This window comes from Triticum dicoccoides, chromosome 7B (assembly GCF_002162155.2).
Source record: "Triticum dicoccoides isolate Atlit2015 ecotype Zavitan chromosome 7B, WEW_v2.0, whole genome shotgun sequence".
Classification (NCBI taxonomy): domain Eukaryota; kingdom Viridiplantae; phylum Streptophyta; class Magnoliopsida; order Poales; family Poaceae; genus Triticum; species Triticum dicoccoides.
In genome coordinates this window covers 727,855,480-727,870,735 of record NC_041393.1, presented here as the reverse complement: position 1 = coordinate 727,870,735, position 15,256 = coordinate 727,855,480, and the positions used below count along the sequence as shown (strand labels likewise).

At 46.1% G+C, this 15,256-nt stretch overlaps 3 protein-coding genes across 5 annotated transcripts in view; 2 read left to right on the top strand and 1 right to left on the bottom strand.

Moving 5' to 3' along the window:
• The first annotated feature begins 1,285 nt into the window (after positions 1-1,285).
• On the top strand, positions 1,286-4,979 carry LOC119335190. The gene is made up of 6 exons (XM_037607359.1): positions 1,286-1,374; positions 1,502-1,603; positions 1,931-2,788; positions 3,275-3,436; positions 3,541-3,859; positions 4,674-4,979. Exons 1-6 carry the CDS (start codon positions 1,351-1,353, stop codon positions 4,727-4,729), a joined length of 1,521 nt encoding a protein of 506 aa, XP_037463256.1. The 5' UTR covers positions 1,286-1,350; the 3' UTR covers positions 4,730-4,979.
• A 6,631-nt stretch (positions 4,980-11,610) lies between these two features.
• On the top strand, positions 11,611-14,130 carry LOC119340309. Of its 3 annotated transcripts, none has more exons than XM_037612208.1 (5): positions 11,611-11,735; positions 11,853-11,954; positions 12,308-13,186; positions 13,274-13,435; positions 13,531-14,130. In XM_037612208.1, the coding sequence occupies exons 1-5, from the start codon at positions 11,679-11,681 to the stop codon at positions 13,855-13,857; spliced, it is 1,527 nt and encodes a 508-aa protein (XP_037468105.1). In that variant the 5' UTR covers positions 11,611-11,678; the 3' UTR covers positions 13,858-14,130. The 3 variants fall into 3 exon arrangements, with proteins under 3 accessions (XP_037468105.1, XP_037468104.1, XP_037468106.1); XM_037612207.1 differs by having other exon boundaries at positions 11,850-11,954; XM_037612209.1 differs by lacking the exon at positions 11,853-11,954.
• A 282-nt stretch (positions 14,131-14,412) lies between these two features.
• LOC119339555 (pathogenesis-related thaumatin-like protein 3.5) overlaps positions 14,413-15,256 on the bottom strand; it is a 3,151-nt gene continuing 2,307 nt past the window's right edge. Inside the window, exon 3 of the mRNA XM_037611567.1 lies at positions 14,413-14,566. Within this exon, the coding sequence (XP_037467464.1) occupies positions 14,413-14,566 (154 nt within the window). The remainder of the gene's footprint in view (positions 14,567-15,256) is intronic.

The window sequence follows — 15,256 nt, the reverse complement described above, 5'->3', positions numbered from 1 at the left end:
AAAAAATATAGCAGAAAAGAAAAAAAACTATATAAAAAACTACTCAGAAATAAATAGAAGAAAAAATAGTTGTGATTAACTTTACTAAAATCTTTTTTATTTTTAATGACTTATTACAACTCAGAAATAAATAGAAAAAAATATAGCAGAAAAGAAAAAAAACTATATAAAAAACTACTCAGAAATAAATAAAAGAAAATTTAGTTGTGATTAACTTTACTAAAATCTTTTTTATTTTTAATGACTTATTACAACTCAGAAATAAATAGAAAAAAATAAATATAGCAGAAAAGAAAAAAACTATATAAAAAACTACTCAGAAATGAGCATAGATGCGCCTATAGAGAAAATTCAACCTAAATTCATAATAAATTTCTACTAACTTCAGAGAAATTTAGTATGAATTTATGTCAAATTTCCTGTATAAGGGCATCTATTTTCATTTCGAGAGGAGCTCAATAAGGCAGAGAGAGAGGGGCTTATAAACCGGTGTGAGCCCCTTGGTTGGCGAGATGGGACTAAACTCTGGCCGCAACGAGGTCCAACACTTTAGTCCCGGTTGGTGGTATGAACCGGGACCAATGGTGGTGGGCCAGGAGCAAGGCCCATTGGTCCCAGTTCGTCCCACCAACCGGGACCAAAAGGTCCAGACGAACCAGAACCAATGGCCCACGTGGTCCGGCCGGCCCCCGGGGCTCACGAACCGGGTCCAATGCCCCCATTGGTCCCGTTTTTGGATTGAACCGGGACTAATGGGCTGACCCAGCCTGGATCAATGCCCCCTTTTCTACTAGTGGGACGAGGAGGTCGGGTTTCTTGGCCGCACCACCACCAAAGCCGTCGGCCACAACCGGGTTCGGTGGCTTCCGCGCTACATGCCATGTACGAGACGAAGGCAGAGGCGGTATGCTTAGAGGGCCCACTCGACGGATTGCTGCTTGGCCTCCAGGATCTCTTCAAGGCGGTCCTGCTCAAGCACGCCACGCCTGTGGACGATGCTGGTCCCATGGGTGACACAGACAAGTACGAACCCAATTGTAATTTACATTTTGTTTTCAGGGTGTTTTGTATTACTTTTTAGGGACCCGGTTGTATATTTAACTACTGACAAGTGGGCTTTACATCTAACATGAAAGATTTTTGCAGAGTCTATTCTACCAAAACAAATGTCATACTATAAAATTATGAAAATGAAATATTTTGCGGTATTCTGTAAACCGATTTTGCGGTACTGAGATTTTAAGGATCTGCTAGATGCTCTAAACCGAAGGAACAGAGTTACCGCACCACGGCGTAACCGGAGCATTCCTCTTTCTTGTGTAAAAAAAAAGTCGAAGAGGAGCAGCAGAGATGGCCGGAGCCGCAGATCGACAGGTGAGCAGCATTATCTTCCTCTGCCCAATCCTCTCTCCTAGGTTTTCCCCATGGATGGGTCGATCTGCGGAGTCTCCTCCCTCTCTCTATTAACCTAGGGTTCCTCTTCCTCCCTCCCTCCCTGCAGCAGCCCATGGAAGAGGCGGCGGCGGCGGCCAAGCGGAGCAGGTCGGAGCACCACCATGGCGTCGCCGACGGGCTGTCCTTCCGGATGGAGGACCTTCCAGCGGTAACTTCCGTTCCATTATTATCACTTCCTCAATTTTCCCCCTTAGACGGACCACGGATCTGGAACTCTGGGTCAAAAAAGACTGCTGTTTTGCGGGATTTGCTGCTGTGGGCTTCAACTCTTGTTCACTTCATGTTTTTTTTTTTCAATCGAGGTTCAATGTTTAGGGTACCTTACTTAATTGGTGAAACCACAGTGAAAAAACTGCAGCTTGCATCTGCCCAGATTTCTCTTTCAAAATACATGCACTTTGAACTCATTGTGTCAGCCAGTTACTTTTAGATAAAATGCAACTCCTGTAAAAATTCAGGTCCTCTCGTGTCGCAGGAGGTTCAGCCGCTTATAATCTCACTGCTGCCACTGAAAGAGGCCGTGAGGACAAGCACTGTTTCAAGAAGTTGGACAACGCTCTGGAGATTCCACGGCAACCTATGTTTTCATGGCCCCGATGATTTGGAATTTGACACCGCTGATCAACATAGTGCCAAAATAAAAAGAGCAAAGTTCATTGAGGCTGTAAATTTGGTTATTCAGCAGCATAGTGGGATAGGAATCAATAAGTTCAGCATCAGATGTGGCATGCACAAAGAGTACTCTGATAATTTTGACAGGTGGATTGGGTTTGCTGCTTCATCAAAGGCAAATATAATAGATTTTAATCTGAAGAATATTTATCGCCCATTGGAAATTCACCACTTCCCTCTTGAGGCCTTAGATTCACAAGGTTGCTCATTTGTGCAGTCCTTATTTCTCACCAGTGTTTCTATTAAGCCACACTCAGGAATATCAGGCTTTACAATACTCAGAAGGCTTGTTCTGAAATTTGTTGAGATATTAGGAGATTTTCCAGGCTTGCTAGCAAAATGTTCAGAACTTGAGGACTTAGTGATCATCTGGTGCTATGGTGTGCATGACTTAATCATACCACACAAACTCGATAAACTTCAACATTTGCGGATTTCCGGAACGGACGTCCAGATGGTTGAGTTTCATGCTACTGATCTGGCTCATTTTGAGTACAACGGGCAAGTGATCCCTATAGTGCTTCATGGCTGCACAAAACTAGAGAAGGCAACAATAAAGTTTAATGGCACTCAAGCACTGGCACATGCATTCACTGCAGTTCCAAGCATTTTGCCTGTGAAGACATTAAATGTGCAAGCTTTCATACCAAAATATGCACAGGTTAGCTGGTCTTCTTTTTTTTTTTGGCTCACCTCATAGTTCTTCAAAGTTGGGAAAACACCAGGATACACATGGTTGTAGATGAACCCCATAAACTATTTTCTAGAAAAATAATAGAAAATCAGAAAAAGTCAATAATCTTCGGAAAAAATTGAACAAACTTAACATGTTGGCCTAATCATTAAAAAAATTGAGCATATAAACAAATTGTCCAGGACAATATAGAGTGAATAGTACCTCCAATATAACGCTGATTTTGACTTTGTCCTGGACAATATCATGAAAGTCATTTCGTCCCTAAAATTTGTACGTGAGTGTAACGCTTTATCAAGTTTATTGCCAGCAATTTTCATGATTTTTTTTGACCATTTTTGAAATTGCTATGTTTTTTTGTAAAACGGGTTCATATGCTCCCATGTTCCATGCGTTCCCTTCCAAGTTGGTGTTACTGTCAGTGTCATCTTATTTGTTCGGGTCATGTTTCAGTTGCAGAAGCTGCCAACAAGACAACAGGGAATGTTTTTGCATTTGAGGCATATGACCTGTCAATTAATTGTCAACTCTAACGACCCAAATGGTGATAATGAAGTTCTTCAACTGGCCAATTGTTTGGATGTTGCACCAGAACTGGAGACATTGGAATTGCATGTAAGTGCCATTTTATTTATTTAGAAAGATTAATATATGGACCTTCAAGAAAAAAAAATTCTATTTTTATTAGTTTGACCAATGATTGCAAGCTTCCAATGCAGATGCTCTGCGCGATACCCAGTGGTTTCTCCAGCGGTGAGGTGGTGGTTATGCGCTGCCATGATCATCTCAAGACGGTCTTCATGAGCGGGTTTCGCTGTTACAAGGCTCAGATTAACCTGGCATGCTGTATCTTGGGAAATGCTTCTGTTCTTGAGCAGCTGATAATAGAACCAAGGATCAGAGACACAACATGGCCGGGTGATTCTTCTAGGTTGAATACCGGCCTTGAAGAAATTTTACCGGGGATTTGTGAGTGGGCACAGCTCACCTCGAAACGCTTTGGTAAGGTGATCAACGTCTTAGGTGCCCCCCTTCACAGTGAGTAAACCAATCCTTTTCTCATCTTATGTACTAGTATTGAATAATCTTCAATAGTCTGCAGTCTGCAGCATTTCAGTGTAGCTGGGAGAAGTTCATGGCTTTGCTCCTTTGTCTGCAGTCTGCATCTTTTATTCATTCATGTAATGTTTTTGTGGTGACTGTTTTGGTTTCTATTCATGGCTTTGCTCCTTTGTCCGCCCCTCTTTTGGAGGGAAAAGAAAGGTTAATCTATGTCTGTCATATTTCTTTTCCTTCCTTTCTCATCATGCGTTGTTTCAACCTGTATTTAAGAGGGTTATTTCTCCTGGTGCGCTATCGTTGGAGCTACTGAAAGAAACTTGCATATCTATATGTTAACTCTTGAAAGAAGTAAAGCTGTAACGGGAGATCACTGGTAACGGAACTTATAACACAAAATCTATGTATCGCTGTAGAGTCCAAAGTCCAAACCCCATATTTGGTCAAACTCTGGAAGCTAAAAGTTTTGTTTGGAAATCACTACAAGAGAACGAATACTTCATAGACATGGGCCTATAGATGTCCCCTGTGCGGGGAAACTTGAAACAACCGATCATCCTTTGTTTTGCTGTCCCATTGCTATCTCTCTCTGGTCTTTTGCCAGGGTATCAGTTCAAGATATGATTACTTGGCTGAAATATGAGAGGAGTGGGAGCATCGGTTATATTTGGTTTGGGGTTACTGCTGTTTGGTGGGCTCTCTGGAACATCTGAAATGATGTAGTAATGTTTTAACACGCAAGGCTATCAAGCATCCAACTGACGCTCTGTTTTGTGTATTGCTTTTCCTGCAGCGATGGAGGCTTCTTTGGCCGGGCAAGACGCAGGATCTCTTCAGCACCATCGTTAGCGAGTGCCGCCTGCAGATTATTAGGAGTAGATCTTAATTGGTGGGATGCTATGTTGCTCAGATTCTGTAATCCCCTGATATCTGTTTAACCTCTCTGTATCCTGATCCTGGAGTGAGTGAGTATGTTTCTCTGTTGGGGAGCCTTGCACCATGCTAGGGTTTGATTGTTGTTCCTATGTACTAACTGGCAGCCCGAGTAAACTTTGTTACCTTTTGCTCTAACGAAAAGCTCTCAAATCTTCAAGCCATACAAAACATCTACACAAATTTTGCTACATGACATCTTACCGCTCATTTGGTTTGGCATTGCGACGAATTTGTGGTTTGTTTGGCCAATACCAACTGAAATACCTGGGGTTGCCCTGCAGCATATTCTGCTGATCATCAGGTTCAGTGTGTCGACAACACAAAGATGAGGAGGAGCAGGCTGATGGCTGTGTGCGCCCCCTGATGAGAACACCAGAGAAAATGTATTAGGAAAGCTACTGACGCTGTCATGTTCAGAGGGTGAGGCACCAAAACCAAACCAGACTGATCTAAAAATCAACTGTAAACCAGGGCCTTTTATTTGTCTGACAACCAATGTTTGAAGAAATTTGAGGTTATATCAGAGGCATTTCTTGTCCGTGTATGGTTCAATTTCTTTAGTCCAGTGTATTTTGTTTAATTTTTTAGTTAATAAATTCAGGTCATTTCCCCAAAGGAAGTTATGAGCCCTGGTGCTACATCTACAAGTCCATTACGAACGAATTGACTTTCCCAGCTATTTAATTAAATATAGTCAGGAGCATTTTTATGCCAAAAAAATAAATATCTGTAGTATATGAGTGCTGAAAGCTCAAACCCTCTCTGCTCGTATACATTTGACAGCTCTTGAAGGATGAAGTAAAACGGTTAGGCACCGAGATGAATTTGTAGTTTGTGCCTCTGGGTATCTCTGTTTTGTGCGTTTCTGTTGAAGAAACAAAGATCTGAAATTTTGGGCGTCATGCTCTCATCCAGCAATATGTTAGAAGGCTTTAAATCCAGATGGAAAATGGGCTTTTCCTGCTTTGTGTGAAGGTGATTTAACCCCAACTTCGTCGCGGAGCAACGTGCGATCTACGAGGCCTTCCGCGCTTAAGCCGCCGCTCAACGGGAAGCGGCCGCCGTGGAGGCGCAACTGCAGGCGATCGCGGACGAGAACAACGCCAACCGCGTCTCTTACGCCCCGCCGACGAACTATCAGGCAGGCCGGTTCGACGACGACAGTGCCGGCGCCATCATTTCCATCGTGGACCTCACGTCCACCGGCGACGGACAGGTCGCAGACTCCTCCGAGAATGAGTAGGGCACGGCAGGCGGCAGGGCCTTGTGTGACAGACAGGGCATTGAACGGGAGTGGTAGATATACGTCCCGTCCAGTCACGCGTCTCCGGCATTGAATAAGCGCTGACATTGGAGACGCGTCGTGGGTGGCGCCCTCAGCCGGCGAGCCGCTTCAATGTCGGCGCCATTGATAAGTCGCGCCCTCTCTTTAAAGAGGAGCGCCCGCTCTACAGCGACATAAATGCGGGCAACTGGCGCGGGGCGGGAACGCACGCAGACGCAGGAGAAGGCGTTTGGGTGGGTCAGGGTGGTCAAAAGCGGGCGTGGGATCAGTCCGGACTCCCGTAAAGCGCCCCACGCTTGTCTCAGGTTTGCGGGTGAAATTACGTCTGGACCGCTCCGCGGACCGATATAGGTCGACGTTGGCTAGTTTCTGTGGTCTAAATAGCACAGTCTGAATGCATATAGAAGGTTAGCGGGTCGGTGTTGAAGATGCTTTAATAGTCCAAGGAACAGTGCAGTAAACGTATGTGCAACCCATGATGCTTATTTCCGTCCCTATTCTGGTTATCACACAACAAATGCACGGAGATACCACTTCTCTTAGGATGCGTTTGGCACTGTGCATTAGATCTAGCCAGTCATTTGGTTGCTCGGATCGCATTTAAAAGTTGGCTCACGCGAAACTTAAATCACCTCTTGGCATGTATCCAGAGGAATAATCGACCGTTTCTAGCAAATTAGGCTGAGTCTAGCCATGATCGAGCACACATGATGGACCCTCTTGCACTAGAGGAAGCGAGCTAATATACACACTGTCTGTGGTTTCTATGCTAACTCGATTAAGCTCTTTTTAATCTACACCACGGTGCTTCGATTCGACATAAGCTCTACATGAAAAAGATGCGCATCGATGTTATGGTTCCATTTTTGCGATTGGTTTGTAGTTTCTTCGACCGTAAATGTTCAATTCCGTGTTCATGTTTGGAGCTATTTTGAAAAAAATTTGTCAAATTCGTTACGCAGGGTGGACCGTTTGAAATTTCATTTGACTGGTAGCTTCATCTTTGCACATTTTCTATTTCGACGATCACAAACGATTAGATCTAACCTCTTTCTCGTGAAACATATAAATGCATATTGTGACATGTGTTAATGACACTTCTTGATCTCGGTCTCCTCTTTAGTGTCCTGCTACACCCGCGTCACCGGCGGGTTGCTCTTCTCGGCCACCTCTCCCGTGTGTTGTTGCACTAGCACCGCCGCCGGCGTCATTCCTCTCAACCTCCTCTACACTACTATACTCGCGCGGTCGCCGTTCCTATCTGCCTTCTCTCCATGTCTTGCTACACGGAAGCCATCACCGGCGTCGTTCCTCTCGGCCTCCTTGCTTGCGTCTGCTACACTGGGGCTGTCGCCATCCTCGTTCTTTTCGGCCTCCTCCTTTGCGTCCTACTACACTAATTCCGACATGGCGCGCGCATTGCATTTTTTCTCCATTATCCTTTATCTCAGTGCCCTTCTATTTGTTATTTCACATGGGCTTTCTCTGCGGCGGCAACGCTAGCAACTAGTTCACCGCGCCGCCTATGGGATCACTCTCCCGTGACTTCATGCTCGTCGTGTCGGACGCAGTGCCACGACCACCGTCCACCGCTGTCACCAAGGCACTCTAGTGTAACTCCATGTCTTATGTATAGTGATCTCGCGAGAATAGAAGCTTGCAGTAGCGAAAAAAGTGTTTCCGGTGGCTCTTTGTTGGTTTTCCGATTTTAGAGAATTTATAGAGCTAGAATTGGATCAAACAGATTAACGAGGGGCCTACAAGGAACATGGGCGCGCCCATGTGGTTTGTGGCCTACTCCTTAATCTTCTGGCCTCCTCCCGAAGCTTGTAGGGTCTCTTATGTCCAGAAAAAAAAATCGTCAAAAAGTTTCGTAGCATTTGAACTTCGTTCGGTACTGTTTTCCTGGAAAACCAAAAAACTGACCAAAAACAACGAGTGACACGTGGCACTAAGTTAATAGGTTAGTCCCAAAAAATATATACTAGTGCATATAAAACATCCAAGATTGATACTATAATAGCATGGAACAATAAAAAATTATAGATACGTTGGAGACGTATCATCACCTGTTGGGGAACGTAGTAATTTCAAAAAATTTCCTACGCACACACAAGATCATGGTGATGGCATAGCAATGAGAGGGGAGAGCATTGTCCACGTATCCTCGTAGACCGTAAGCGGAAGCGTTATGACAACGCGGTTGATGTAGTCGTACGTCTTCACGATCCGACCGATCCAAGCACCGAACGTACGGCACCTCCGAGTTCAGCACACGTTCAGCTCGATGACGATCCCCGAGCTCCGATCCAACAAAGCGTCGGGGACGAGTTCCGTCGGCACGACGGCGTGGTGACGATGATGATGTTCTACCGGCGCAGGGCTTCGGCTAAACTCCGCGACGATATGACCGAGGTGGAATATGGTGGAGGGGGGCACCACACACGGCTAAGGAACGATCCGTAGATCAACTTGTGTGTCCTAGGGTGCCCCCTGCCCCCGTATATAAAGGAGCCAGGGGGGATGGGGCGGCCGGCCAAGGAGGGCGCGCCAAGGGGGAGTCCTACTCCCAGTAGGACTCCCTTCTTTCCTAGTTGGAGTAGGAGAAGGGGGAAGGAGGAGGAAGAGGGGAAGGAAAGGGGGGGGGGCGCCGCCCCCTCTCCTTGTCCTATTCGGACTAGGGAGGGGAGGGGGCGCGGCCCACCTCTTGCCTCCTCTCCTCTTCTCCCTTATGGCCCATGAAGGCCCAATAACCCCCGGGAGGGTTCCGGTAACCCCCCGGTACTCCGGTAAAATGCCGATTTCACCCGGAACACTTCCGATGTCCAAACATAGGCTTTCAATATATCAATCTTTATGTATCGACCATTTCGAGACTCCTCGTCTTGTCCGTGATCACATCCGGGACTCCGAACAAACTTCGATACATCAAAACTTATAAACTCATAATAAAACTGTCATCGTAACGTTAAGCGTGCGGACCCTACGGGTTCGAGAACTATGTAGACATGACCTAGAACTATTCTAGGTCAATAACCAATAGCGGAACCTGGATGCCCATATTGGTTCCTACATATTCTACGAAGATCTTTATTGGTCAAACCGCATAACAACATACGTTGTTCCCTTTGTCATCGGTATGTTACTTGCCCGAGATTCGATCGTCGGTATCCAATACCTAGTTCAATCTCGTTACCGGCAAGTCTCTTTACTCGTTACGTAATGCATCATTTCGTAACTAACTCATTAGCTACATTGCTTGCAAGGCTTATAGTGATGTGCATTACCGAGAGGGCCCAGAGATACCTCTCCGACAATCGGAGTGACAAAACCTAATCTCGAAATACGCCAACCCAACATGTACCTTTGGAGACACCTGTAGTACTCCTTTATAATCACCCAGTTACATTGTGACGTTTGGTAGCACCCAAAGTGTTCCTCCGATAAACGGGAGTTGCATAATCTCATAGTTACAGGAACATGTATAAGTCATGAAGAAAGCAATAGCAGTATACTAAACGATCAAGTGCTAGGCTAAGGGAATGGGTCATGTCAATCACATCATTCTCCTAATGATGTGATCCCATTAATCAGATGACAACACATGTCTATGGTTAGGAAACATAACCATCTTTGATTAATAAGCTAGTCAAGTAGAGGCATACTAGTGACGTTGTGTTTGTCTATGTATTCACACATGTACTATGTTTCCGGTTAATACAATTCTAGCATGAATAATAAACATTTATCATGATATGAGGAAATAAATAATAACTTTATTATTGCCTCTAGGGCATATTTCCTTCATCACCCTCATCGTCGAAGAGGATCATGACCTCCCCGCCGACCGCTGGCTCCGTGAAGATTTTTTGTTCCGCCTCCATGAGCTCGGGGTACTGGCGGCGGAGGTCTGCCATGTACCCCTCATCGGCGCTCTTCGACGTGATGCTTTCCCTCACCTCTCGGGTTTTCCCGGCCACTGCCGCACTCACCACCACCGGTGGCGGCGGCTCGAGCTCAAGGGCACCGTCCCCAAAGTAAGTTGAGGCGCGCCTTGAAGCCGTGCTGCTGGACATGCTGCCAGTCATACTCGAGGGCGGCGAGTTTGGTCGTGTGGAAGGATAAGAGCCAATGGCGCTTCTGAGTGTCGCGGTCTGTGATCTCCGCCACCCACATCCCCAACCCCGCCGCCGAACGCCCAAGTGCTTCCTCCGCGGCTGCCGCGGTGCAGGGAGTTCATGGAAGCCAGCAAGGCGGCTCGATGAGGCCGCAATCTCGCGGCGTTGGCGGCTTGAGGAGGCATCGCTTGAGGACGCGCGACTCTCGTAGTGGCGTGAATCTGTGCTGGGGATTGGCGGCGGAGACTGCCGGCCACGGGGTTCGGCCATTGGGTGGAAGGGAACATCGGGGGAGAGGAAGGGCCGCCGCCGACGGGTATAGGGGAGGAGAAGAGGCAGAGGAGCCGGAAAGAAGAGTGAAGATTTTTTAGTCCACCGCCGAGCAGTGGAGTAAATATTAGGTAGGCATAACCAGCGGAGGATAAACTATCCTCGAGTGAGAATGACCGTCAGCGGATAAATTAGCAGATCCTGTAGATCGCTTCGTCCCGCAAAATAATCGTTGTTTTACAGGATCAGAGGAAAAATTATCCCGACCAGGTCCTGTAAAACGGCTCGTCCATAAATATTTTTATGGGGACCTGTATATTTCGTCCCCCATCCGCCATATTTCCAGGATTTCTCCCTCTTTTTACAATGTCCTCTATTCTTGGCGGGAGTGAAATTTCAGCCCCAACCGCTTCCGTTCTGTGTCCCCGCTGCCACTAAGCTCACTGTCGCCTCACCGTTGCTCCTCCCTCGGTTGGCGGCACGTCGCCATGGAGCAACCAGAGCCTCCTGCATAAGGTCGCCCCGTCAGAATCGAGGGCATCTCCAAGGCGGAGAGCGTTTTTTGGTACAGCACCAATGATGCTACCGAGGACATGGGGGCATGGGAACACGAGGTCGTCTGGAGGGTGGAAGAGCCGGTCGGGTTCCTTGGCCGCACCACCACCAAAGCAGCTGGCCACGGCTGGGTGCGGCGGCTTCTGCGCTGCGTGCCATATACGAGATGGAGGCAGAGGCGATACGCATCGAGGGCCCGTTCGACGGATCGCTGCTCGGCCTCCAGGATCTCTTCAAGGCAGTCCTGCTCAAGCACGCCGCACCTGGCTCAAGCACGCCACGCCTGCAGACCATGCCGGCGCCATGGGCGATACAGACGAGTATGAACCCAATTGTAATTTACATTTTGTCTTCAGGGTTTTTGTGTTACTTTTTAGAGGGATCGGATTGTAAATTTAACTACATCTGACATGAAAGATTTTTGCGGAGTCTATTCTACCAAAACAAATATCAACTATAAAAATATGAAAATAAAATATTTTGAGGTATTCTGTAAACAGATTTTGCGGTACGAGATTTTAAAGGAGCTGCTCCCCTGGGACTCCACTTCCCATTGCATTCCTCTTCTTCTTGTGTAAAAAAGAAGTCCAAGTGAAGTGAGCTCCTCTGGTCGAAGAGGAGCAGCAGAGCAGAGATGGCCGGAGCCGGGGAAGACGACGCAGCCCCTCCTCCCCCTTCTCTAGATCGACAGGTGATCACCCTCTCCCCAATCCTCTCTCCTAGGTTTTCCTCATGGATGGGTCGATCTGCGGAGTGCCCTCCCTTTCTCTGTTAACCTAGGGTTCCTCCCTCCCTCTCCCTGCAGCAGCCCATGGAAGGGGCGGCGGCGGCGGCGGCCAAGTGGAGCAGGTCGGAGAACCACCACGGCGTCGCCGACGGGCCGTCCTTCCGGATGGAGGACCTTCCGGCGGTAACTTCCATTCCATTATTAGTTCCTCAATTTCCCCCCCTTAGACGGACCACGGATCTGGAACTCTGGGACAAAAAAGACTGCTGCTTTGTGGGATTTGTTGCCTTGCGCTTCAAATGTTGTTCACTTTATCCTTTGAGGCTCAATGCTTAGGGTACCTTTGCTTAATTGGTGAAAAAAACTGCACCTTGCATCTGCTCAGATTTCTGGTTCAGATCTCCGAACCTTCATTTTTAGTCACAGTTAAACTAAACCCCTCTACAGCAAAAGGTTGCAGTCTGCATCTGCTCGTATTTCTCCTTCAAAAATACATGCACTCTGAGGTCATTATGTCAGCTCCTTTCTTGTTACAGGAGGTTCAACCTGTTATAATGTCACTGCTTCCACTGAAAGAGGCTGTGAGGACAAGCATTGTTTCAACAAGTTGGAGAATGCTCTGGAAATTCCACTGCAATCTATGTTTTGATGGTCCAAATGAACCAGATTCTGATAGCGATGACGAGTTCGCTGGTCAGGATAGTACCAAAATGAAACGAACAAAGTTCATTGAGACTGTAAGTTCGGTTATTCAACAGCACAGTGGGATAGGAGTCAATAAGTTCAGCATCCGGTGTGGCGTGCCCAAAGAAGACGCTCATCATCTTGACAGGTGGATTTCGTTTGCCACTTCATGGAAGGCAAAGATAATACATTTTGATCTGACAATAGTTGATTGGCCGTTAGAAGAAGTTCACCACTTCCCTCTTGAGGCCTTAGGTGCTCAAGGTAGCTCATTTGTGCAGTCATTGTTTCTCACTGCTGTTTCTATAAAGCCACACTCAGGAATACGTGGCTTTACAATACTCAGAAGACTTGTTCTGGAATCTGTTCAGATATTTGGGGATTTCCCTGGTTTGCTTGCAAAATGTTCAGCACTTGAGGACTTAGAGATCATTGGCTGCTCTGGTGTTACTAATTTAAGCATACCCCACCAACTCAATAAACTTCGACATTTGCTAATTAATACTAGTACAACGGATACCGAGGTGGTTGAGTTTCATGCTGCTGATCTTGCTCATTTTGAGTACAAAGGGCGAGTCATCCCTATAGCGCTTCATGGTTGCTCAAAATTAGAGAAGGCAACAATAATGTTTGTGGACACTAAAGCACTGGCCCATACATTCACTTCAGTTCCAAGCATTTTGCCAGTGAGGATATTACACGTGCAAGCTAGTATATCAAAATATGCACAGGTTGCCTTTTGTTTTTTGCTTACCTCAAAGTTCTTCAGAATTGGTGTTATTGTTAGCGTCATCTTATTTGTTCGGGTCATGTTTCAGTTGCAGAAGCTGCCAACAAGACCACGGGGCATGTTTATGCATTTGAGGCATATGACTTGCCAACTAAGTGTATACTGCAGCGAAGAGAATGGCGATAATGAAGTTCTTCAACTGGCCCATTGTTTGGATGCTGCACCCCGACTGGAGACATTGCGCTTGCATGTGAGTGCCATTTTATTTTATTTAGAAAGACTAATACATGGACCTTCAAGAAAGAACTATTCTTGGATTAGTTTGACCAAAAGCTTCCAATGCAGATGTTCTATCTGCAATCCAGTGGTGTCTCCAGTGGTGAGGTGGCGGGTATGTGCCGCCATGATCATCTCAAGACGGTCTTCATGAGCGGGTTTCACTGTTACAGGGCTCAAACTGAGCTGGCCTGTTGTATCTTGGGAAATGCTTGTGTTCTTGAGCAGCTGACAATAGAACCAAAGATCACAAACACAATATGGGGAGGTGATTGTTATGCGTGGAATAAAGGCCTCGAAAGAGTTCTACCGGGGATCTGTGAGTGGGCACGGGTCATCTCGGAGGGCTTCGGCAAGGTGATAACCGTCTTAGGTGCCCCCCTTCACAGTGAGTAAACCAATCCTTTTCCCATAAATGTACCATTGAATAATCATCGGTAGTCTGCAGCAGCTCAGTGTAGCTGGAAGTGGTTTATTCGTTCATGTAGTAATGCTTCTCAAGTGACTTTTTTGGTTACAATTCATGGCTATGCGCCTTTGCCCTCTTCTCTTCACAGATGAAAAATCAGTTAATTTGTGAGTTGGCACAGCTTTATTTCTCCTATTGTGCTATCATTGGGGCTACTGAAAGAACTTGGTAATGGAATCTCAAACAAAATTGCAGCTCTCCTCTGTTCATGTACATTTCTCAACTCTTACAAAAAGCTGAACTATCTCCTGGTTCGCCTCTTTAGATGAAAAACATAAGTATCTCTTCAAAGCATATATGGTAGGCTATTGTATCTTGGACAAAACAATGAGCATTTTTGTACTCCTTGGGTAGCCTCTGAGTTGCCGCTGCGCAACCGAGGAGTTGTCTGAAGTGTTCTTCGCAGTGCGTTTTGGCGCCGCTTTGAACTCGTTGCTTGTTTGGGTAGCCCTGCAGCAAATTTTGCTGACCACCCGGTTGCTTCAATGTGTTGACAACACCCGAAAGACGAGGAGGATGAGGGTGACCATAGCGGGCCTGGTCGTCGCTGGATATGCACCCCCTGATGAGAACACCATTGGTGGGTAGGCGACACTGGTGGGCGGCGATGCCGGATTCCCATCAGGTTCCGGGCTGCTGATCCACGACGAAAGCAATGTGTCAGTATAGGTCATGAATGATGTACACGCGCATATAGTCAGGTAGTCAAGTCGTAGTTAAGGGAGCTGCAGACACTGTCATGTTGAGAAGATGAGGCGCTTAAACCATATGATCTAGTAGTAATTAGTTGTAAACTGACAAGACGCCGGTACGCATATGGTGATCTTTGCTGACACTGGACAGTGCGCACGCATTGTGCCAATTAGGAACTACCTATATTAAGCAGAGCATGCAGAAACATACATCAGTATGGGGCAGATATTCAGCAATCCATTTTCTACATGGCAATCCATGTATGAACTTTTCTCCTTTTTTGTTTCTCCCAAATAGAAACAACATATCGACTTGAAACTTCTGAGGGCAACGAAACATCAGGGTTACAATGTGTGAAAAAAATTTAGATTTATTTGGTCAGGAATAAAGATAGAAATGAGATATTTTTTCTATTAAGCTATATTATTTTAAGTATTTATGATGCACAAAAAAAATCTAAAAGTCTTTTGACATATTTGTAGTTCTAAAGGTTTGTTGAAATAAAAAGCTTGAAGCCCATATGTCTTTTCTTTTGGGAGAAACAAAAAAAAAAGTTCTATGTACTAAAGTTAGTCTATAGCACACATCTTAAAGTAGTGTTGAATGGTACAGATAGGGGGTGCACTACACAAG

Coding starts and splice junctions, on each gene's coding strand:
- LOC119335190 (XM_037607359.1), top strand. CDS start 1,351: ATGGCCGGAGCCGCAGATCGACAG. Junction 1,604..1,930: donor GGATGGAGGACCTTCCAGCG/GTAACTTCCGTT, acceptor CTCGTGTCGCAG/GAGGTTCAGCCGCTTATAAT. Junction 2,789..3,274: donor TCATACCAAAATATGCACAG/GTTAGCTGGTCT, acceptor GTCATGTTTCAG/TTGCAGAAGCTGCCAACAAG.
- LOC119340309 (XM_037612207.1), top strand. CDS start 11,679: ATGGCCGGAGCCGGGGAAGACGACGCAGCCCCTCCTCCCCCTTCTCTA. Junction 13,187..13,273: donor GTATATCAAAATATGCACAG/GTTGCCTTTTGT, acceptor GTCATGTTTCAG/TTGCAGAAGCTGCCAACAAG. Junction 13,436..13,530: donor TGGAGACATTGCGCTTGCAT/GTGAGTGCCATT, acceptor CTTCCAATGCAG/ATGTTCTATCTGCAATCCAG.